The sequence below is a fragment of the Hirundo rustica genome, chromosome Z, assembly GCF_015227805.2.
Source record: "Hirundo rustica isolate bHirRus1 chromosome Z, bHirRus1.pri.v3, whole genome shotgun sequence".
NCBI lineage: Eukaryota > Metazoa > Chordata > Aves > Passeriformes > Hirundinidae > Hirundo > Hirundo rustica.
The window spans coordinates 77,610,705-77,634,813 of NC_053488.1; the positions used below are offsets into that span (position 1 = coordinate 77,610,705).

Consider the following 24,109-nt stretch of genomic DNA (forward strand, 5'->3'; position numbering starts at 1 on the left):
AGAATTCCTGTGCTTTGGTTTTTTACTAACTTTGACAAAAGAGGCTGAACTGTTAGCTGTTTCTGTGTCACATGAAACGGGCGTGTGATCAGTAACATGCCTGTGCATAAACTTCAGGAGAGCCCAAGAAGTGTCCTGTTAACCATCTTCAGATCTGTCTTGTGCTTGTTTGGACAAGCATGTATCATGTTCCATAGCATTGAGTGGTGGAAATGGTAAATTATCTCTTTTTTTATTTATTTGTTTTATGACAGCCAAGAGACTCTCAAAATAAACAGCTGTCTGAAGAGAAGCAAAAGGACCCCAGTGATGTAAGTTCTGTAGTTTCTACCTCCCTCTCTCTCTCTGTCTCTCTGTGAATTTTTTAATGAGGTTTTCTTCTGGTATTTTACTTCCATCTTTCGCTTAAAAAAATAGTTTGAAAAAACAAAAAGCCAGCCCCCTGTAACTACTGATAATATTTTATCTCCACACAGGGAAAAATCCAAACCCCATCTACTGTGGTAACAGCTTCTAAACCTAATAACACAGGAAAAGTAACTACAACTCAGGCTGACCAGCCTCCACCAGCAAGCTCCAAAGAGACAGCAAAGGTATTGTAAGAGAAACAACCAGTTTTTATTATTTAAACCAATTTTCATTATTTTATTGAAGGGATGTTAGGAATCCACATCAAGATGGATTCTTTAACTGAATATTGTCAAGTGAGACTTCTGGGCCCCCAAAAATCACGGTGTAGATAAGCTGTTGGCTAAGCAAACGACATTAAGAACATCAGTTTTAGGCCTGTCCCTGTGTGTTTGGAGTTCTTCTGTTTTTCTCTCAGTTTTTTGGTTTTTTTTTTTAAGTTCCTTGTAGCTACACAGCTCTCATTGATTCTTTGTCAGGCTCTTCCCTTGCCCTCTAACTGCAGCATTGTTTCCGAATGTAGCAGGTCACCCCTGAATGCAAGGCTCTGAAAAACCTAAAGTGAGGAAGGTTGGGGAAAAAAGCAGGGGAGGGGCCATTTCCATGGGGCAAATGGAGGAAAAATGTGAAGGAAAAACACGTGGCAGCATCAGGATGTGGATGTTTTGGTTTGCTGGTGTGCACGTCTGGTGACAAGGCCGGGGTAACACGGTGGGCTCCTGCAGCTCTGCTACAACACACTTATGGGAATGTCAGTAATGCAGAAGTCTGCATTTTGTGTGGTGGTGTTGCTTCTCCCCCTCCCTGCCTGCAGCAGTTTTCAACCCACCTATTCGAGCTCCTTTTGCAGCTGGAGTTTAATGGTGCACTGAGAGCCACCAGGAGTAAATGACAGCTTTCCAAAAGAAACTTGGAAGGGACCTCAAAGTCCTTGCCCTGCAGATTTCTTTCACTGGGAAAGTAAAAGAAGGAAGTAGACTGCTTAAAATAGAAAGCTTTCTTTCCCACAGGAGAATCCTACTGGAAATAGAGCTGTTTTGGTGGTAGCTCACTCTGCCCAAACACCTGGGTGCTGTGCACCAGCCATTGCTAAGTCCAAAAAGCTGTGCACAGCCTCAGCATTGGCTGTTTTACTTTGTGTTGTCTCTCTTTTAACATTGCAATAAATTATCTCTTAATATTTCTCTTTTTCTTCTCCAGCAAAAGTCCGAGGACATGCCCACAGTGTCTGGTGCAGCTGCTAGAGCAGGCGCAGCTGGTGCAAGTGTGGTTGCTGCTGCTGACAAATCAAATACTGAGGTTAGTAAACATAGCCCCAGACAAAGGCTTCACTTGTACTAATGTCTCAGGGGGTGCTTCTCTCTCTGAAATACTTCAGTTTCAGGGAGAAAAAAAAAAGAATGGGTAACTGCAGAAGTACTGATACATCCTCAAGGTATGTATGATGGTGGAGGGCCGTCTAAAGGAAGAGGTAAAAAACAAGTGGTATGTTATTCATGTGTTGTCAGATAGGACTTGTTTAGAAGCTAGCTTAAAATTATACAAACTTAGAATCAGTTATTCCCTGTCTTTGGTTATATTTGAATATAAATGTGTATCCATTGATATACAAATACAAAATACCTTATTAATGACACCAGAGAATTTAGAACCATTATCACTGGAAAATTTGGCAAGTACATGTCTTTCTGAAGGACAGCTTTTAGGTTGGCTTCGAGGAGTATTCTGCAGATTGACCAGATGCTTCAGATTTTTTTTTTCCCCCCCTGTGCACACCTTGGTAACTTCTATAATGGTTTGCTTATTTTTTTAGCCTGGTATGGATGAGTCAGCACTTGATAGCCTAATAGATACCCTTGGTGGACCTGAGGAAGATGTGCCTACTACTCCTGTTTACACTGGCCCGGAAATTAAGGTATCTTGCACCTCACATTCTTATTTCTTAGAAGATTCATCCTGAAATTACATTTGTAGTTGCTCATTACTGCATTGGTCCAGGACTTGTAGCTGTGGTCTGTGAAGAGTTAGAACAGAGTGTGCACAGGTACATTTCAATTTTGGTTTTGTTAATATAGAGATGATGCAGTTTTGGGAATTTGTTGAAGAATGGTTAAATTTCTGAGTCTGAATGGAAGAGTCATGTAAGAAGAATTAGATTACAAGCCTAGTGGCTCAGAAAAAAATGGCAGAAATTTTGGAATTGCTATATATTTAAAAAGCAGTCTAGGTTCAACAATTCATTTTATGATCTGAGACAATGAAATGCTTAAATTAAGAATCTGGGAATGTTCTGCTGGATGATAAGCACTGTTGAAGCAGGTGGGGAGGCATGTGCATGACAATAGGTACTGAAAGACACTACGAAGTGTCCTAGTCAATGTGTTTTCTTTCTGATGGTATCACTGTAGGTAGCTCTGTCAGAAATTTATTTCAGTACAGAACAGTATACAAACATTAATATGTGCATTATTTTCACAGGAAGATATATATTCAAGATACTTGGAAGAAATGGGCAAACGGGAGGGTAGTCTCCCTCCAGAGTATGTGAAACTGTTGAAGGTGAGTGAGTTAAAAACCACATTCTTCATGTGTGTTTTCTGTAACATTGGATATCTCTACTTCCCATTTACTACAAAATTAATTCTCATTTTAGAGCAAAGGATATGGCAAAGATGTAGTCCCACCGAAAGCAAATGAGCAAGATGAAGTAAGACCTTTTTTTATATACTGGAAGGCAAAAGTAACCCAGGTGAAAATAACCCAGTTATCACAGGATTCCTAGGAAAATATAAATGTTGTCTATTCTCCGAAGGTCCCAGGCAATGGGAGGGGGATGTGGCATGGCAGATAGCTGGCTACTGATAAAACTAAATAGAACTTGACACAGATATTTTTAATAAAGGTGTAGGAATTTCCACGATGATGAAGCTAAAATAAGTCAAATAAATGCTTACAGAAATAATGGGCATATGAATAACAAAGGGGAGAAATACTGTGCAAGCAGGAATCTCTCTGTAATGCCTTCAGCAAAGACTGCTTGTATTTCCACACCGAGATTTCTGTCAATCAGCATAATTTTGCTGGTTTGGAAGTTTGGCATACTAAAAATAAAAGCTTATCTGAGACATGAATCTACCAGTGGGGACAAGCATCTTTATTTTTTATTGTGTCAAGAACTTGTGCCAGTGAGGTCACTTTGTGAGTAATTGTGGGACATAATCAGGCTGTAAACTGAGCTTGACCCGTGATGATATTTGAACTTTCTCATGGTCATAACTTGGTTTGCAATTCCTTGCTCAGAAGCCAATGACAGATGATGAGCTTGCAGAGGCCCTGTCATCTGACTTCACCTGCAGTGCTGCTTCTGCTCAGGAGAAGACAAGTCTAACGGAGGTATTGACACTTTCCTTGCCATTGCATGCATTTATTGTGAGGAAAAATTGACACTGTTATCATAATATTTCATTTTAAAGTAGATAAAAATTCCTGCTGCTTTTCTATATTTGCAAATTTGCTTGTAATTTCATCTCACTCGTAGAAACCAAATAAAGAAGGAGAAATTGTGCAAGCACAAGCAGCAAGTTCAGTTAAGACCTCAGTTCCTCCTAAGGACAAGAAAACAAAATCAAAAGAGGTACATAGTCCTTCTTTCTCTAGTTACCTTATAATTAAAATTTACAGGCATATGCTGCTGTTACTTGTTTTTGTTCTTGTTTAGATGCTTGTCATTCTCAATTTCAATTGTAAACAGATTCCATTGTGCCTTAAAGATCTGACATTAGCATAGCAGATGATTTTCCTTCTGGATTCTGCAGAATAAATGTGATTCTTATCACTAGAGGAAGTGGAGTAGAAACATTAGTAGGATAATTTTCTTAGCTCTGTGATCTGTGTTTAAAACTTGGATATGACGTAATTATCTCATATTTTATGAACCTTCTGTTTCTTCCCTCTGAATAGAGCAAGTGTGACCTTACACTTTTTCAGTTTCCCATGTCAAAGCGTGTGAAACTGTGTTAGTTGACATCCTGACAACTGTGGGTTTTGAGGGGGTTTTTATTTCCTTTTTTTTTTTTTCTCTCTCTAGTTAAGAAAAGTCCCATGTTTGACTAAAGCTGTACTAATTCTGTCATGTAATTTGGTGTTAAGGAAATTGGGTAAAGCCAAACCAAAATGACCAATCTGGTGCTGGCTGTTTTCTTCAGATACAGTATAAAAATATGTAAGTGTCTTGGTTTGAAAGACAGGTATCTGCTAGGGAGGGGCGGGGCCTCTCTAGGAGTGGGGAATTCCAATCCCTTCCCTCCCAGTTATAATTTAGAAAAAGAAAGACGCTTTTCAGGCAGAGCTATGGAGAAAGGAATAACAGTCCTTTACTAGTAAGTATAACATGGCAAACACACAACAACAACAACTACAGCATTAATAATAAACAGAACCAGGAACCTCGAGAGGCTTTGTTTCACAAGCCCGGGGCAGTCTGATCTATTGGGACCCCGAGAGCACCAAGCTGGAACGGTGGAAACTCCTGGGCTGGTGGCTGGATCGGTGGGGGACCGCAGCAGGCAGAGGGGAATGTCCCGGCAAGTGAGCGGTGCTGAAGAAGCTGTGATGGCTGGACAGGGCTGGCCCAGCTCCAGCAGGGCAGGGGAAGGGGCTCAGAATTCCTGGGCACACGAGCAGATGATGGATGGTGGTGGAATTCCCCCGACCGGACCCTCCGTTAACAGTGGACTCTTCACGCAGCAAGCAGCAGCCCGACCCTCCTCTCGGATGCTGAGAGCAGGAAAAAAGAAGCTCAGCTCCCCCCAGCCCTGTCCTTTTCCCTCCTCCAAACTTCGTGTGATCGTTTCCCTCCTGGACACGTCTTTTTGTGTTAGTCAAGTACCCTCTAAGTATCAGCACTTTGTTTCTTAGTAACTTATGGGGAAAATTTTTTTAAGACAAAAAGGAACAAATCGAACCCACAACAATAAGGTAAAAACCCTTGTCAGTTTAAAAAAATAACAAAATGGTTTGCACATGTTCTTAAAATACAGGAAATTAAAGATGATGCAATGGATGCTCTTCTTGATACACTTGGAGGACCTGAATCTGAACCTGAAGAAGATCCTGTCCCTGTTGTAGAGGTGTCAGAGGTAATACCTCACTACTTTTTTACCCTGGCTTCCAGATTCTGGCTGTGGAAACCTGAGTTCTCTTTGTTAGACACTGGACAAATGTGTAAAATAGCAAGAAAGTGACTTTGATATCGAAGGCCTAAGGAATGTGTGAGTCTTCAATGATTAAGAAAATGAAAAACATTAAGAATCCTGAGTGGATACAGGTAGAGTAGAACATAGGTGGTCTGGAATATTATAAGCATATAATTTGTTTGCTTATACAAGCACATATACATATATACATAGATACATTCATAGGTACATACAGCTCTATTATGAGTTACCTTTTTTTTACCCCCCAGCACTCTGTACAATTTATAGCAAGCTTTCATTTTGCACATATTTGCTGTTTGATTTTTGACTTCCAGCATGTGTGCTCCTTTTTCCATCAAACTCCATTATCTGTCTAATTTGAGTCTTGCCTTTCACTGTTTTTTCAGAGTTTTGTTTTTCCCCAACAGAAATAATTTAAAGTTACCCCGTGTTTGCATGTTAAGCTTTAACTTTTTTGTTTCATTTTTCAAACTCTATCCATAACCACAGTTAGAGCAGTTTTTTCCCTGTCTTCACTTACAGCTTAGAGCAAAGAAATAACAGGGCAATAGTAAAAAATCTTCTGTTGCTGAGATAAATTTTGACAAAAAAAGAGCTTCTTGTATTGCAGATTTAGTCAGTCTGGGCCTACAGATAACTTAGTGGATGCATTTCTTCATGAAGGAGACCCAGAAAATTAAAAACTTGGTTTTGGTGCCAGTGATGGAAAAAGACATATAATTATGGTGTGTCTAGTAAGAATGCTGAAATGCAAGAAAACCTGAGGATTTTGTACACGCAAAAATTCTAAAAATGCCTGCCACAAAGACAGTTCTGAATATTGTCTAGAGTTTTTTAGGACTTAAAATAATTTAGCTGTATTCATCTATGGTGTTGAATCTTAAACCATTATGATTTTACCACAGACATTTGAAAGGAATAAATTGAGGGATTTTAGTATCTTGCTACATAGAATAATTTCATCTGATGTCAGTCTTTTTGTGCACAGTAGGCAGAAGAATCCTGATAGTGAAGTTGTGTACTTGGAGCTTTTTTTAAAATTTCTTTAATTGTTTGTTGTTGTTGTTGTTGTTGTTTTTGTTTTGTTTTGTTTTTTCATGTTTTTTCTTTTTAAGGCAAAAGCCAAAGAGAAAAAGGAACAAAAGGCTGGAGAACGTGATGATACAATACCTCCAGAGTACAGGTTAACGCCAGAGTTGGTAAGTTTTTCATATGTCCATTGCTTTGTAGGGAGGGTACTGTGCCTGATACTTTATTTTGTTATAGAGAGGGAAAGAACAAAGGAAAAAACAAACTAAACTAGTATTTAATCAATGGCTTTCTCCTTGATGATTTCTATACATCTTATTTCCTCCTCTTCCTTTGTGAGTATCACTGTTTTTTCCAGGCACTCTGGGCAAAGATCTCATCTCATCCATGAGGTGGGTGAGTCATCTCAGATGGCAAAGTCACCCATTCTTTCTCCAAGAGTGACAAACTCAGCCTTGTAAAATAAAATCCATCCCTTGTCAGGGAAAAAAAAATTTACTTTACATTATTTTGCTGGTGATTACTGCATTTTTCTTGTAACAGAAAAATGTCAATAATACTTCATTTCCTTATAGGATAAAGATGGAAAGCCAATATTGCCGAAGCCTGAAGAAAAACCAAAGGTTAGAAAACTGACAATATTGTAGGAGTGTGGCTAGATATCCTGTTTTCTCCCTCTCTGTCATCACTTCTCTCTGTGCCATGATGTAAGTCTCTTGGTCTGCTTCTGTGTTTTATTTCCTTGCACAAAACCTGCTGGTCAGAAGCATCAAGTGGAAGTTGGTTTTCTTGAAATTCACTTGTCTGTGAACGGAGAGCTCCTGTAAGGAAAAGATTTAGACAGCTCAAGACAGGAGAGAGTTACAAAAATTATTGCTGAATCGAAGAAAGGCTGTGTGGGGAGTTAGTGTAAAATACTCTTTAAAGGTCTGTTGGAGCTGGTAAGGGTTGAGAGAGGTGAAGCAGGGAAATCTTTTTGTTTTCTTGACCGTTTCTTCTTGCTAGTGATCAAACACGAAGGAATTTGACTGGAAAGGGGGGAAAAAGTTGTGGTGGACATTTTCCTAATCACAAAGAACAACCTGGACTTGACAAAGAGTAAATGTCGTGGCCTAGAAAGTGCAAGAGAGGACTAAATCCTGAAAGATAGTTGCAAACACTAATTTTAAAGACACAGGAAGAAAGCAAAGGAGCTCTGCATTGAAGAAACTCAGGGCTCCACTTTGGAAATACTGTGAGCTGAGGAATGAGTGTTGTAATAAATGCACAAGCCCAATTCCGTAAACCAACATTTAGAATTTTATTTTGAGACTTCAATTCAGTCTCTAACAGCCACAATTAAAAGGAACAGCATCGAACCCCGGGTTTTGGCACTGGGTGAGCACAGAAACGGACTCTATCGCTCCGAATCTGCCCTGTTCACAAAGTGTGTCCTGAGCCGCTGGTTTTTATACATTCTGTCGCTGAGAGTGGAGGGCGACCGTAGCGCTCTTGCTTCTCGGTCGCCTCATTAGGTATTCATGTTCAGGTCTCCGGTCGGTTGAATAGGTTCTGGGGGTCAAACACTGTCATGATTGCTGGGTCCGGAGAGGGTTTTGGAAATCGTAAACTGGGCCAGAACAGATAAGATATCTATCTTCTCTTAATCGCTGGGTCATTAGCAGGTCCATCTCTGGGGGAGACACAGTCTATCTCATCATCTTTCCCATTCTTTGAGTTATTGGTTATCCTGAGGCTTTTCCCGGCAGGGACCCTCCCTGTCTCTCAACCCCGTGTCCCCCTCTTACAGTTCAGTTTTTAACCCCAAATACACTTTAGGTTTTACAGAGCTTAATTCCGACCGAATGCGAATTAACTTTATATTACATATCACAACACCTAACACAAATTAACTTTAGGTCACATATCACAAGTGTGAAGGTCAGGACTAGTTTGAGTGCCTTCTGAGCAGAAATCTGAAGTAATTCTTATTATTCAGTGTAATAAACTCAAAAAGCCAAATTCAGCGAATCAAAATTTAGAATTTTATTTTGAGACTCAAACACAGTCTCCGGTAGCCACAATTAAAAGGGACAGCGTCGAATCCCGGGATTTCGGCACTGGGTGAACACGGTAACCGGCTCTGCCAGCCTGTTACCCTCTCAGTTCACAAATTGGGTCCCCATACTGCGGATTTTTATACAGTCTCTCGCTGAGGGCCGACTGAGACCGTGAGACTTGTGCCTCACAGTAGCTTCATTAGATATTCGTGTCTGGGGTCCGTTGAATAGTTCCTCAAAAGCAGAACAATGTCATGATTGCTGCGTCCAGAGAAGTTTTGGAAATGGTAACACCGGGCCGGAACAGATAAGATATCGATCTGATACAATCAGGAGATCATCAGGGCCCATATCTCCCTTTTCCGTTCCTTTATGCTGTCTTTACGACGATTCCCGGCAGAAATTCCCCGTGCCCCTCCGTGCAGTTTTCGTCTCAGTTAACCCTGTACACACCTTTTAGCTTACTGATCTTAAACCCAATTTAAAGTAGATTAATGCTATATGATACATTATTACATTCTGCCACGAACGAATTACATATTTTATTGCTTAACATGAATTAACTTTAGGACATATATCACATTCAGGGTTAAAGTGTGGAGGGAAGGAATGCCAAGTGCTGGAAAGAAGACTTGTCTTGGTTTGGAAGACAGGTATCTGCTAGGGAAGGGCGGGGCCTCTCTAGGAATGGGGAATTCCAATCCCCTCCCTCCAAGTTATTATAATTTAGAAAATTAAAGGGGCTTTTTCAGACAGGACTATGGGGGAAGGAATAACAGTCCTCTACTAGTAAGTATAACAAGGCAAACAAACAACAACAACAACTACAGCATTAACAATAAACAGAACCAGGAACCTCAAGAGGCTTTGTCTCACAAAGCCCAGGGCAGTCTGATCCCTTGGGACCCTGAGAGCACCAGGCTGGAACGGTGGGAACTCCCGGGCTGGTGGCTGGAACAGCAGTGTTCTGGAAAAAAAGAGAGAGTCAGAGTCAGAGACTTGCTCTTTTTGTATGTTGCTTTATTATCAAGCTTGGCCTTGGGGGAGAGCTTGCTTGCTCTCTTGGCAACGCGGAGGAGGAGGTACACACAGCTTCGCTTCACAGCAAAGCTGGGGACTCCCACCCCCCCTCACGGGCTTTTTCCCCTTGCCGGGGAGTCCGTTTCGCGTCGCTGATGAGGGGTCATCCAGCGATGGGGGACTCCTTCTCAGGTCACGGCGACTAAGTAGAGCTGCTTCGGCGGACTCCCGTACCTTTTGCACTAGTCTAAAGTGCGACTTCAGTCCTGGATTTTACTTTAGTTTTCTGCTTTTTAGAGTCTCTTGTTCTTGAGTTGTTCCCAGAATTCCAGTGTTCTTTTTATTTGCATATTCAGACACTATCTGGCGAATGGGAGCAGAGATACAGGTAATAAGGTGAATTCTTAATTAACAAACAAGTAAATAAGGTGATAAATCAATATTAAAACAGGAATAAGGCAAATTCTTTATACAGAACTAGCATTAACAATCTTAATGAAATTACTTAACAATTAAGTAACTAAAACATAGATTATTCGAATAGAACTTATTTATAACAGCAGGATGTCCCGGCAGGCAGAGGGGTGCGGGGCTACAGCGTGGCACCAAGAGCAGTGCTGGAGAAGCCACGACTCCTGGACAGGGCTGGCCCAGCTCCAGCAGGGCAGGTGAAGGAGCTCAGAATTCCTGGGCACACGAGCAGATGATGGTAGATCTCCCAGGACCGGACTTTCTGTTGACGATGGACTTCTCCCACAGCAAGCAGCAGCCTGACCGTCCTCTCCGATGCCCAGAGCAAACAGCCCCCAGCTCCCCCAGCCCTGTCCTTTTCCTGCCCCAAAACTCAAGTGATTTTCCCCCTCCTTTGTGTTGGTCAAGCACCATCTAAGTACCAGCACTTTGTCTCTTAGCAACTTATCGTGAAAAATTCTTTAAGGCAGAAAGGAACAAACCTAACCCCCAAAAAGACTTGTGGTCTCTAAAGATTTTTATGTCAGGTCTCACATGTGTGATTGTCTTGAGTGGTGGATGTTTGAGAGTTGCAGAGAAGAGAACTCCTGCCAGGCCTGTCATGAGGAGAAGGGAACAGCTCTGCTCTGGGGGAACTAGGCCCTGCTGCCAGGAGATAACCCTGTGGGATCACCACTAACCCTGAGATCAGTGAAACCAAAATCACCAAAATTGGGAAAACTGTGTTAGTAGCTGGAAACCATCAGCCACCTGCTGTTCTTCCATGATTTCTGGTGAAGACAAAGTCCTTCCGTCAGGATTTCAGCTAGTGTTTGTCTTTTTTTGGGCCTCCACTCTGTGTAGCCTAAAGCATATGCTGTGGCCTTACTGTTAGTGTATAGAAGTCACTACCTAAATTTCTTATTTAGTGTCTGAAGGAGGATTTCAGGCATATGGAAAGTGGTTGAGACACTTTATAAAAAGTTAGGGGAAGGAAATGAGAGAGGGATTTCTCTCTCAGAAATGTCTTTTTATGCATTATGAGTCTGTCCTTAAAGCTGTTGAGTTCCATGCATCAGGTGAATGGCCATCACTGCTAGCAAAGATTTAAACATTTAGCTTTGAACAATAATTTGGAGGATCCCAGGAGTTTCTGGTATATAGATGCAGGGATATGTGGATTGCAGAGGCCTAGTTCACATAGTGTCAGTGGATTGTAATATGTCACACACAGCAGGAAACTAAAACTGCATTTTTATTCACCAAAACATGCACAGTGAAAACCACTGAGTGTTAGCAGTCAGTGGAGAGCTAAGGGAACTTTCAGGGAACTCTAGTTCTGCTAGTAAATATTAGCATTTTCTTCATAATTAGGAGGTTTTGTTTTTCCTTTTCAGTAGCCCTGTCTTGAACATGATATATCTGGTTCTCTATATTGTTTTATTTGCACAGTTTCTACATTATATTGACTTATGATAACAAAGAAACTTACTCTGAAGCATGTTTTTCTTAATTTTATGCACTGTAAAATTAATTCTGTTTTGTTGCACATCATTGTGAAAGGTTATTTCAGTGTAAGCTACAGATGTTTTCCTGCTTTCTGAGTAGTGGAAATATAGTTCTTGAAAAAATAAATTAAAAAGAGGCAGTGTGGCACCTGTGCCACATTTTAAAAATTTGTTTTGTTTGTTTATTTTGGTTTTGTTTGTTTGTTTATTTTGAGTGTTTTTGTTGTTTTTTTTGTTTTGTTTTGGGTTTTTTTTGCAGCCTTTGAGTGAATCTGATCTCATTGATGAATTTTCAAAGGACTTTGCCTGCCCTTCACAGCCTGCAATACAACCCAAAGCACCAAAGCCCTGCAACATATCCAAAGTATGTCTTTCTGGTTTACTGGAGAAGCTGACACTAACAGTTTTGATAAGACTGGGTAGTGCTACTGTTCTTTCAAAAAACCCATTTCTTCTCTTCCTGTTTTACTCTTCCTGTTACCTTTAGTGGAACATGCAGTATTGGCACTCAGCTCTTCATTGAGCATCTTCTTTAAATTTAGACATTCCTTTAAATTTAGACTTTTCTTGTATAGTACTGTATTTAGGAAAAAAAAAAAAAAAAAAAAAAAAGCCATTTAGCAGGCAGATTTTGTGTTTTCTAAGCATATTCACTAAAATACAGTGTAAATTGTTCTGTTTCAGAAGCTGTCAGGTTCTGTGTCTGCAAAAGCCACTGAGGATAAAGTGGTCCCTTGTGCCACAGCTTGCACTGTGCAGTCTGCAGCTCCTGTGCCTTCAGTAAGTAGTGGAGCGCCTTTAGCTGAAGCAAAACTCAGTGTTTCATTTATGGGACGGTAGAGCATGTTCTCATGATGCTCATTTCTATATTGCATGTTTGTCCTCCATAGTGGTAGACCATAAAAGAAAAAAAAAAAAAAAAAAAAGTCAAGCACGAACTGAATGGTCAGTGACCTTCCTCTTGGAGAAAGCCAAACTGATAGTTCTTACAGTGTCCTCCAGCTCTTACTGCCCCAAAGGGGGTGCTGTTTGTGAACCTGATAGGGACAGCAGGAAAAGACAAAACCCGGTTTATTCAAACTAAAAGTTGCTTTTTTCCTGTATCAACACCCATGCAGGTTGGTCCTGTGTCAGATGATGCACTTGAAGCCTTGTCCAGTAGCTTAGGAAAGAAGGAGCCTGATCCAGATGAGAAAAAGCCTGCTGTGGACAAAGTTAAGGTAGAGAAAAAAATGAGACCTCAAAAAATAGGCTGCTGATGTAATTAACTTCAGCATTCCTCATTTCCTACAAACAAAGTAGACGTTATGTTTTCAATTTTTTTACAAACAAAATGTACTGTTGAAACCAGTTCTGTTCTGCTTAGGAAGTACTAGTAGGATTTCAACACAGTGAGTACACTTTCCTAATTCTGATTATTGCAGTGCAGTAGTTCCCTCAGTTTCTGAAAACTGTGTTTTGTTATGTCCTTCTGCTGAACTGAAGCAGAATTAAGATGCACATCAAGGGTAGCACACAGTATAATCCTTTTTCTGAAGGAACCAAATTTATGATGAGGGGTTTAAATTAGGAATTATGCACAAAACTTTTGGGGTTTTTATATTTAAATAGGGAGCCATAAGTAAGTCTCTGAAATCCTGTCCAAGGGAATGCTGTTCATAGGCACCATCTGAATGCCCCCATGTACCACCCTAAACCAGATGAAATTAGCTGGAGTCAGAAACCAGAAACTAGAGTCAGAAACGGCTTTCTGGTGGCTGGAATTCTGTCAGGCAAAAGTTCCCAAAGTTGGCATTAGTCCCTTTTCTTAGTTGGAACTTTCCCAGCATAACTTGTATGGGAGTAATAATTTCTGAAGTGGGCCAATGATTTCTCTCTTCAGCCCAGACAGCTGTTGAGTGGATTTCCAAAAATGTCTAGAATTAAAACTCAGAGGTATTTTTGATTTTGTTCCACCCTTGTCTATTCACTTACCTCTGCTAGTTTCACTGAAATAGGTAGAGCCACGTCTGATACACAGAGGAAGAAACAGCCAGGTGAATGAAGGCTTTCTCAAGAGAAAATGCCTTCTTTTAACTTTCATGAGATTTTTATCTGGTGGTTGGATTGAATGAGAAAAAACAATTTGAATCAAAAGACTAAAGGCTGGAAGTTGGCTCGTGCATTTCTGTGGGGAGTTGTTTTTCTTACTGTGATTCCTATTTTGCCTTCACAGGAGAAAACCAAAAAGGAACAACACAAAAAACTAGGTGAAGAAGAAGAAACAATTCCTCCAGACTACAGATTAACAGAAGCTAAAGTAATTTATTTAATGTGCTTAGTCTTACTTCCCTTTCATTTCTTAGAACATGTGGGTGAAACTGAGACTTCCATTTCATTTTGAAACCCTGATGTTTTGTTCAGCCCTTTTTATAATATCTAGAAATTCTGGTTTGTAGTTCCCACAAATATCTATCTTCTATCATTGGATGCCTGCATGGGCACAGAACTGGTTTAGATACAGGTAGCTGCAGATTAATAATTCTGTATGAGATTAATCAACTGGAATCTTTTAGTAGCTTCTGGTATTTTAGAAATAAATAAATTGTGATGGGTTAAAGCTGTTAAGAAAACCCCAGGGACACAGATATTTTAAGTGGCATCTTGAGTAGCAGCAGTAGATGCTATAGAGGCTGCTGGTTATATCCCTGTCCTGTGTGACGCTTTCTGTTGCTCAGAAAACCCTCCCTGAGTGCTTATATTGCATGGCTGTTTAAGGTTTAATGCAAGGGATTTTTTTTTTTCTTTATAGGATAAAGATGGAAAACCACTCCTACCAAAACCAGAAGAGAAGTCACAGGTAAAAAAAAGTGATTTTTTCAAGTAAGTGTTTCATTCATGACTTACCAAATGTCAGCAGTGTTACCCAGTGTTAACTTTAAAAATGGGCTATGTTACCTGCTTACTTTTTAAGACATGAAGAGACTTATAATCTTCTTTTTTTTCTTTCCAATGGCAGTGTATGAGTGAAAATGATCTTTTAGAGGGTTTGACAGAAGGTTTTTCCTGTTCTACATCACCACCTGCACCATTACCTACATCAACTGTACCAAAAGTGAGTATATTAGATTTATGAAATCTAGTTTTATTTTCAAGTTGTTTGAATAATCATGACATTTTCTATGTTTCCTTTATATAAAGTTCCTTAAATGAAATCCAACAGCTAAAAATTTAAAATACTTCTTGCAGTAAGTTAATGGGAGAGCAGGACTTTAAAAAACAAACAAAAACTAGTTATGTGACCTATCTTTTTACCAGTTGCTTGCATAAGTAGTGCTTTGCAGCTGAGGATTTTAAAAGTGTTTTTTGGGAGTATTAGATGGTTTGGTGAAATCTTTGTTCTTTTGGAGTCATGTTAAACCTGTTTGAACTTCAGGTGTAATGAGGTTTAACCCAGTGGTTGAGACGGAAGAACAAACTGAGATGAGGAACAGTTGCGCTGTGTGTCTGTGTGGAGGTGGTGTGTTTCAATGTGAAATAAGCAAAGCTCCTCAGGAAGATTAAATCCTAGAAATCAACTGTGTGGGTATTGTGGTTTGGATGTGTTCTTGGGTCTGATGAGTGTTTTCCTCTGGGTCCCCTGTGTCCCTTGTTCTTCCAGAAAGCCAAGGATGGTGCCAAGCCCACGAGTTCCTCGGATGTCATCTGTGCTGCTACGGTTTCCTCAGTGCACTCAGCATCTCCTGCACCTTCTACCTCAGTAAGAAACTTCTTCTGTAGATCCTTACCCCAAAGTGAGAGCCTGAGTAATGAGGAGAGGCAGCAGCGTGATCCGGACAATGTGACCAGTGCGGACTGTTGCAGAATTTAATAATTTATTGCTAAAAATGGCTATTGTGAAGAAGGAAAATAATTCCCTGGGGGAAAAAAAAAAAAAAAAAAATTGAGTGGACACTCCATTTTCAACAGAGTTCCACCAGCAGCACCATTACCACCTTTGAATACCTGGGGAACTTTTCTTCCTGGTGTTTATTGTAATGTTGCTCACACATTTTGGTCCACACAGAGGGATCTTTCCCTGGTACTCTCAGCCTGGTTTGGAAGGGGAATATAAATCTGCTCCTGCCTGCATTGGCTTTAGGGCCTTTTTTTCTATCCACATTCTGTATAAAATTGCAACATGAATGGTAGTTGCCAGACAATTGCCAGTCATTTCATAGCTCTGTTCTCATTACAGCAGCTAGGCTTATTTATAAAAAAAGGAAACCATTCAAGTAAATTCTATAAAGCCCTTCTTGAAATGTTGTTTTCTGCAGATCAGAAATATTCTGTATTTCTCCTCAGCTATTGTGCTATACTACAAGTACAAAGGGGGTGCTCTTTGTTCAAGTTCTACAGTTCATTAGCCAGTACTTATAGTAGATTAATTAATTGCATAATTTTTGCAGCAGGTGTGCTTTCACAAATGTGTTTCTGCTTTGTTAGGGAGGAAAAGAGATGGATGAAGCCTTGGATCTCCTGTCTGTTTCCCTGGGACAGAGAGAACCTGACCCTGATGAGAACAAACCAGTTGTGGATAAAGTGATGGTAACAAAAGACGTTCTGAAACTTGAGCAATTTGGTGAGAGGGAGGGGTAGGAGGGAATAAACCAAACCAACAAAAAAAAGAACCTCCAAAACCTCCAAAATATGAAATGGTTTTCATATGCTCACAGGAATATATGGCACTGGGATTTTAGATGTTGGAAGAATAAGGTTATTGGAGGGAAAAAAAAAAAATCCATGCTCTTAGGTATAGGTGTGTCACCCACTTTTCAGTCATCTGGATTACATGTGTGTTCTGTGAAAAATGATGATTTGGTTAATATACTTTAGCCACTTGGAGGCAAGTGTTGAAATGTTACGGGAGATTTGAAATCACTTTAGTTCAGTGCTTTTCATTGCCATTATTCTCATCCTCTTTCAGGTGTCTTCTCAGGCCTCAGTTTCTAAAATTGATTTTCTGGCCCTCTTTTTGTCAAGCTTTGACTTTGATAACCACAAGTATCAAGTTCACTTAATCAGGCACATTTTTAAACTTCCTTGTTTCTGCTGGTTTTGTCTTCATTTAGTCTTTCATAAAATCCTATAAAGGCCCTTCTGCTAACAAGAAAATAAATTTATGCATAATAGAAGTAATAGTAAGAATTTGTAAGTTCAAATAGCTAAGGTAAAGTGTATTACTGGGGAAAAACAAAACCACCATATGCTGCCTTATCAATAAGTTTAGGCTAGAATCTTGCTGGAGAAAAAAAGAAAAAAGAGATCACTAAAATGTCTGCATTAAGAAATACAAAAATGTTCTACAGAAGTCTGCTTAAAAACCTCCTTGTGGTGTTCTGTGTGGCATGTTCCTGGTATGCTGCCAAAAATCAGAGCAGCATAAGTTGAAAAATAAATGTAGTTTTTAAAATTTTCAGGTGTGAAACACACTTCATAGTAAAATGAAGTGGGTGTTTTCTCAGTAGTTTTAAAATTTTTGAGAGAGAAAGGATATTTGTCCCAAGTCTGATATGCCCTCTGACTTGTTCATTGCTAATATTTCTAACAAGGGTATTACATTGTCTAAAAATTAAATGCTTTCAGGAAAAGGCTAAATCTGAACAGAGAGACAAGCTTGGAGAGAGAGATGAAACAATCCCACCTGACTCCCGAAAACTTCTGGAGTCAAGTGAGCAGGTAAGGAAAAACTTCCCTAGTTTTTATTTGCCACAGTGGAAATTCGAAACTATCTGAGCCAGACTGTCTTCTTTGGAATTACAAGTTGAATAAGTGAGTGTCTGTACTGTATTTATATATCAGGGTAAAACATGGAAATTTCCTTCAGTGAGAGTAGCTCTATCCTTGCATGCTTATAAGTCAAAAAATTGTTTTCTTCTTGGTTTTGGATTTTTTTTTCTTTTCCAACTGGGCAGTCTGAACAAATAAATCACTTTGAACTACTCAAAAAATCCATTCAGAATGTTTCAGGTTCATTGGCAATCTGTGAACATCCAGTAGTGCCGTATGTAAATACTTGTGTTTTAAAACTAATCTGTCCAGTTCAAAATGAGGATTGCTTTTTTTCTTCCCAAGAGTAAACCGGCAAAGCCAACAGCAAAGGATGATGTGAAACACAAAGGAAAGAAGGTAACATTTATGATGGGGTTTATTGAGGTGGTTTTTTTTTTTAATATTAATGATATTTATTCTGTGGGGTTTTTTCATGCTGTGGGCTCTGATTTTATTTCACTGTTGTGTCACTGTAGGCTTAAGGGGTGATTCGTTGCAAATACTCATAAATGCAGGAAGTTATAGGAACAGCAGTGGACAGTAAAAGTTTTATGAGGAGTAACTCTTCACAATAAATGCATTTTTTTTGTACAACTGCATTATGAATGTTCAGGAAAACATACCTCTTGGGAACCTCAAATAGATGTCTCTAACATATATGTGGAGTTCAGGTGTGTTTTTCTTTAAGAAAAGGGATAATTAATTAAAGCAGACATAAATTCCCGAACCCCTAATTTGACTGTGGTAAGCTGGGTTGCACATTTTGTGACTTCAAAATTAAAATTATTGCAGAAACCTACAGCTGACAGTGCAGCTATTGATGCCTTATCAGGTGACTTTGATACTTGTACAAAGGCTCCTGCTACACCGCAGCACTCAAAGGTAGGACATCTTCTGCTAGTAACTCACAAAATAAAGTTTTTCACTCCTCACTTTTCTTTGCAGTAGCTCATTTTAGGTTTACAGGAAGCCTGTCCAGATGCAGGGATTCACTTCTGGAGTGGAAGTTGGATGTATTTTGCTATGTATTAAGTATTTGGAGAAAGGAAGGTTTGTGGTAATTAGAGGCTTTTAGACAGACTTGAAGAAATAAGTTGAGCAGAGAAATGTTTAAGAGTGTTCAAAAACTGCAGAGAGGCAGAGAAACCTTTGTTCAATGATAGGAAGCACTGTGTGGCAGTGGTTGCTAGCTGGAGCCTAGATACAGTTGGAAAGGATTTTGTAGAGAAAAAAGCAGGGAGCAGCAAAGACATTTAGATATGTTAGGGAAAACAGCAGAGTTGACAAGAAGAAGCAGAAGGAATGTACTAGAGAGGTCCTGCAATTTAGGAAAGGAGCAGCAGCTTTGAAACCGATGTTCAAATCAGCTGCATTCCTGGGAGGAAAGAGCTGTTTCTAAACAGCTCTTCTGGCCACTGCAGTGCTTCCCCCAGGGGCTTCCCACAGCACAGAATCCTCACTCAGCTGAAGACAGGACCACTGGTGTTTCAAGTGCTGCTTCATCTGCTTGTGCAATACAGGGCTAAATCTGCTGCTGCTGCTGCATTATTGCTTGGTAGTAAATACAAAATCTGTCCATCTCTACCAGGTTTTTCTGATGGAGTCTCCTGTCAGCATGGCTTCTGTTGCTGCTATCCCCATTCAAAAGATTGTGTTTTGGCAGGTGTCAGAGCAGAAGCTACCTGTGCTCTAGTCTCCTTGTAACTGTAATTGCTTTTTTTTCTTTGGAGTGTAGGGCAAAAGTGGAAAAGAAGCTACAACCACTAAACCAACCTCAAAGGATAAAGGAAAGCCCAGAGACCCTAAAACGGTAGAAACACATTTATTGTAATATGGACAGTCATACAAGAGGGGCAGCTGGATTTTGGATTTATATTACAAGGTTGTTATTCTGGGGGGAGTTTTACATCAATAGATTAAACTTGACCCATTTTTGTAAACATGCGCATAGGAGAAAGGTCTTTCTCTATTTCAAGGGAACTTGGCAATAAACGGGTAAAAAGTATGTATCTTTCAAAGAGAGTGTGTTTTTTCTGAGGCGGGGGCGGGGGGGCTCAGTGCATGATCCAAAGGGTTCTCCTTCCCAGATTTGTTGATCTAAGAGTCCCACTTTGCATGCCTATAGCTGCCTCGGGCATGATTCCCACCACTTCTCTCATTTCTTAACAGTTTTGAGTAATGGCATCCCAAAAGTGATTAACAAGTACTCCTACAACCACACCACAACCACTGCTGTTTGTAGATTTAAAAAACAAAACAAAACAAAACAAAAAAAAAAAAAAAAAAAAAAAAAAAAAAAAAAAAAAAAAAAAAAAAAACGGGTGGTGGGAGAGGGGAGAGAAGAAGGGGAAGATAAAAATGTTACTTGGCTTTTTTTATCCCGAAGTATAGAAAATTGATTCAGGTCAGGGTGGAGCTTGTTCCATCATACTGTTCTCACAGAGGATACGTGCAGTATATTTCTGATTCAGATAATTACATCTGCTCTGGAAATTTCCATTTCAGATGTCAGTGACAGGATTTCTGGTTGTTGTTATTATTAAATTACCACAGGTGCCTTCTGTGTGACCACAGAACTGACTTGCAGTTCCCAGTGTAAACTGGGAGGTGTGTCTTTATCTCCTCTTCAGAAGGAGCTGTAACCCGATCACTGGTGTGGGTAAAAGGGTGTTAAGGAACAGGGAATGACGAGGTCAGGCGCAACCCACTCTGTCTGAAAGAATGCAATTGAAGGCAGAAAGGTGAAAATATTTGTACACAGCAGGAGTACACAAGTACTCTTGCTACACTATCTCTATTTCATTTGTATTTGTATTTGTGTCTGAACTGTGATTCTGAGAGTGTCTTGTCACTGCCTGATTTCAGGTTTTAGCTTGGATCAGTTCCTCATTGTCTCATCCTCTCTTTAGGCAAAGGGACAGTCCTCCAGCAGCAAATCTGAGAAGCAGAAAACAAGCTAAACATTAACCTTACCAGGTAAGATTTCTTGTTTCCTTTTCCCTGGGTTACCACAAAGACAACTTCATGCTTGTGAATTAAACCTGGGTTTTGCTAGCAGTCCTTGAGCCAAACCAAGGCATGATTAAAACTGCTGTTAAAATGCTTGGGATGACTTTGCACTTCAGAGTTCCCAAGCAGGAAAGTTTTTTCACACCTTTTATCCATTCATTTTGCACAGAACTACTTCATGTAGCTCAACTCCTTTAGGCTGGTGGAATTCTAAGCATTCCAAGGTGTGAAGTGCTGCTTCCCTAAGACATTTTCAAAGAGTAATGAGGACCAAGCACATCTCAGCTGGGAGTTTTGATCTTTAGGATATTGACCTTGTGTCATTACCTCTGCTCTGGAGGCTTGCTCCCATAATTCATCCCAGATTTATGCTGTGAGTTTTATTTCCAATTAACAGAAGATGAGCACTCTGACTTTATGTTTTTGTTTTGTTTTCTCCCTGCCAGGATCCTGCTCTGTCGTGTAAAATGTCGTCTTTATGTTGGTGGATGATTATTCTTGAAGAACAAAAGCTGATGCCAAAAGCACATAGTTATTCTGGGTGGTTTTTGTATAGTAACACTTGCTGGACTTTTTCTCATCTTTTCTTTTTTCCCATTAGTAGACTCAGGTGGTTTGTTTCTTTCCCCCAGCAATTCAGTTTATTCAGATTTATAGAGTCTGACATTTTTGTAATTTCCTTCAGCATTCAGAGGGAGAAAAAGCTTTCTATTTGCAGGAAATATATTGCAAATATATTCCAATGAAGAGCTATGCCAAAGAAGAGTAAGGAAAAAAAAATCTGCAGACTTTTGCACATAATCTCCGCATAGTGCCTGTAAATCTCTGAAGAGTTCATATGTGCTAGCATTTTTTAACATTGCAGTGAATGCATTAAGTACTCTGGGATATAGAGAGCTTTAGTTACACTCAGCTGGGTTGTACAGCCTTCTGCTCAGGCCAGTTCCTGGTGGGAAGCTGCAGGCCAGCTGTGGGGTAGCTAAAGAGTGAGAAACTGGGGATTAGCCGCTTCTTCCAGCAAGTCTGGATATCAAGCAGGTATTTGGGATGCTGCCTCTAGCCGCAGTTAAAACACACTACGGCAGGATGTTCCTTTTTTAATTATTATTAGCATTATTTCCAGTTGTATTATGTATTGTTATCTCATAATTTCAGGAGTCTCCTGGACTGGACAAATAACAAATGTAACAGCTACCAACACACAAGGGTGAGGAAGGAAAGGAAAATCCCAAGCCTCAGCAGCAATCAAAGCTCAGGTCTGGGGCAGGCTCCTTTTTATCTTATTTTGCACTGTTTCTAGTCCTCCTGTTCCTGGAACTCTGGCAGGGAACACAGGGATGGGGCTGAAGGTGATGCTGCAAAGAGCAAAGCCCCATTTCTCCTGTTCCCTGCGAGGACAGGCACGGCCAGGCGCCTCTCACAGGTCAGCTGCCACAGCCCTGGGCTACCACCACCTCCATGGGTTTTCCTCTGCCTCCCTGCCCTGCAGAATGTCATTTTGTCCATCCTTTTGCATGTACAGTTCTGCTGTGGGTTGGAAAAGGGAGGCCACTGGCAGCAGAGCCTGGGGTCTGCAGGCAGGGGTGGCGCAGGGACTGAAGTTGGGGATATTTAGACTTGTGACTGTAGTTGCAGTCTGCACCGTGTCACTCCAATAAAGTTTTTAAGGATGCACTGTGCCCTTCCTGGCTTTTCATTTATGACTGCTGCTGTAAGGCAGAAGAAAGCCTAGAAATTATAAAAAAAACCCCACAAACACTGGTATATTAAAATCAAATCTAAAATGTTTAAAAACCCAAAAAAATACAGAATTGCAGAATCAACTAGGTTGGGAAAGACTTTTGAGATCATCAGGTCCAAGCTATGACTGAAACCACCTTGTGAACCAGACCATGGCACTTGGTACCAAATCCAGACTTTTCTTAAACATCTCCTGCAACAGTGACTCCTCCTCCCTGGACAGCCCCTTCCAGTGCCCAGGCCCTCTTTTCTTTACATGTTGGTGACTCTACCAAAGCCTTCACAAGCACATCAAGATCCTGCTACAGGGTTTTTTTTGCCCCTTTTCCTTTGGATTTCAAAGCTGCATTGTGGTTGACCAAGCCCAAATCCAACTTGTGGACTGCCACTGTGCTGGGAGGTAGCTGGAAGAGTGAGATGTAAGTCACTGAAATTTATTGTGCCCAGATAAAGGCACAGTAAACTCACAGGTCCTGGAATACCTATGTGTGAGGTCACATCTCTTCTGTAGGAGGGCTGCAGTGCATCTGGGAGAATGGGCACATCTGAAATTAAAGGGTGGGGAGGGAGAAATAATGAGGCTCTGGGGTACCAGGAAGGCCACTTAATTTTCCCTCAGAGCTGAGCAGTTAAAAGCAAAAAGCAGAAATGCCATTTACTGCTCACAAAAAGAAATGACTGCACAGTAGGGACAAAAAAAGACCTTAATCTGAAATCACCTCCAATTTGAGGTTTTGTCAAATTCCCCTTTTGGCCCTTAAAAATGTTTAAAAGCAGCAGTCAGCAGTGCTTGAATAGCATAAAATGTCACTGGCATGACGCACAGCTTTCTTAGAATTCCTGTTTTATATATTAATAGATGTATATATTAAAAATACATGGAATTTGCCATGAGCCAGAGAAAGTGGTGCTTTCTGCATGATTGTGTCAGAGCTCTTGGCTCTCCACAGTGGAACAGGGTAGGGTGCCTTCCAAACACCTGTTATAAATGAGAGGACCAAATTCGATAAATCAAAATTTGGAAATTTATTAAGAGACAAAATAACAGTCTCGGACAGCCACAATTAAAAGGACAGCGTCGAGCCCGGGGTCGGCGCCGGGTGAAGAACGATAACACACTCTGCCAGTCTGTTATCCCCCAAGTTCACATCTGGGGTTTGCAGCAGCCTCTTTTTATACACTGGATCGCGGAGAGAGGCCTGAGATGATGTAAGTCCTCCATCTGAAGCAGCTTCATTAAGTATGCTAGTTTCAGTTCTAAGAGTCTGAATGGATCAGCGGAGGAGGACAGTGCTGTCGATGGTCGGTTCCAGGTGTGGTGTAGACATGCTGATTTTGGCCGGAGACCATCAAGATACAGATCTGAAACCATCATCGGGTTCTCCGGGCTATCATCTCTGTGTTCCGTTGCCCTTTGTTTCCTTTCAGCGATTCCTGGCAGTGACAGTCTTTTGTCCTCCTTTCTGGTAATTCCAATCAAGCTCTTTCCGTGTCCCTCCTAAACCTTTTCAGGCTAGGGATATTTTGTATTGTGTTGAATCCCCCTTCTTCCCAAGTTAACCCACAAAATGCTAAAACAAAACCTAACTTCTAACATGCTACTTTATACAGGACTTATAATCATACATTCAGTATCACAATTTATATTCTATTAACATGAAGTAACTTCAGAGCAGATGTTACATTCCTTTTTAACGATCTGTAGCCAAAGCATGTTTGTGTCTCTCTCCTGGTAATTCTTAATCATGTTATGTCTCGTGTTTCCCCCTCCCTTGTCCTTTCAAGCAAGAGGAATTCCTGCACCCTCTTCTGAGTTGCTTAACTCTGAGTTTGTTGGATTAAAATAAAACCTTACATTTATTTAGATGATATTAAATTTTATCTATCAACACGAATTAAC

The 24,109-nt window shown here is 40.4% G+C and overlaps 1 protein-coding gene across 13 annotated transcripts in view; it reads left to right on the forward strand.

Moving 5' to 3' along the window:
* CAST (calpastatin) overlaps nt 1–21,232 on the forward strand; it is a 51,147-nt gene extending 29,915 nt beyond the window's left edge. For 6 of the 13 annotated variants that reach the window (XM_040089542.2, XM_040089546.2, XM_040089552.2 and 3 more), the window contains 25 exons: nt 255–311; nt 477–593; nt 1,609–1,707; nt 2,222–2,323; nt 2,887–2,967; nt 3,062–3,115; nt 3,709–3,801; nt 3,947–4,042; nt 5,448–5,546; nt 6,740–6,823; nt 7,229–7,276; nt 11,930–12,034; nt 12,355–12,450; nt 12,789–12,890; nt 13,886–13,969; nt 14,462–14,509; nt 14,669–14,764; nt 15,311–15,409; nt 16,135–16,236; nt 17,275–17,367; nt 17,764–17,817; nt 18,253–18,342; nt 19,191–19,270; nt 20,370–20,436; nt 20,916–21,232. In XM_040089542.2, the coding sequence (XP_039945476.1) occupies nt 255–311; nt 477–593; nt 1,609–1,707; nt 2,222–2,323; nt 2,887–2,967; nt 3,062–3,115; nt 3,709–3,801; nt 3,947–4,042; nt 5,448–5,546; nt 6,740–6,823; nt 7,229–7,276; nt 11,930–12,034; nt 12,355–12,450; nt 12,789–12,890; nt 13,886–13,969; nt 14,462–14,509; nt 14,669–14,764; nt 15,311–15,409; nt 16,135–16,236; nt 17,275–17,367; nt 17,764–17,817; nt 18,253–18,342; nt 19,191–19,270; nt 20,370–20,427 (2,037 nt within the window). In that variant the 3' untranslated portion in view covers nt 20,428–20,436; nt 20,916–21,232. The remainder of the gene's footprint in view (nt 1–254; nt 312–476; nt 594–1,608; nt 1,708–2,221; nt 2,324–2,886; nt 2,968–3,061; nt 3,116–3,708; nt 3,802–3,946; nt 4,043–5,447; nt 5,547–6,739; nt 6,824–7,228; nt 7,277–11,929; nt 12,035–12,354; nt 12,451–12,788; nt 12,891–13,885; nt 13,970–14,461; nt 14,510–14,668; nt 14,765–15,310; nt 15,410–16,134; nt 16,237–17,274; nt 17,368–17,763; nt 17,818–18,252; nt 18,343–19,190; nt 19,271–20,369; nt 20,437–20,915) is intronic. The other 7 variants (XM_040089547.1, XM_040089544.2, XM_040089549.2 and 4 more) reach the window with 3 other exon arrangements.
* The last annotated feature ends 2,877 nt before the right edge of the window (nt 21,233–24,109 follow it).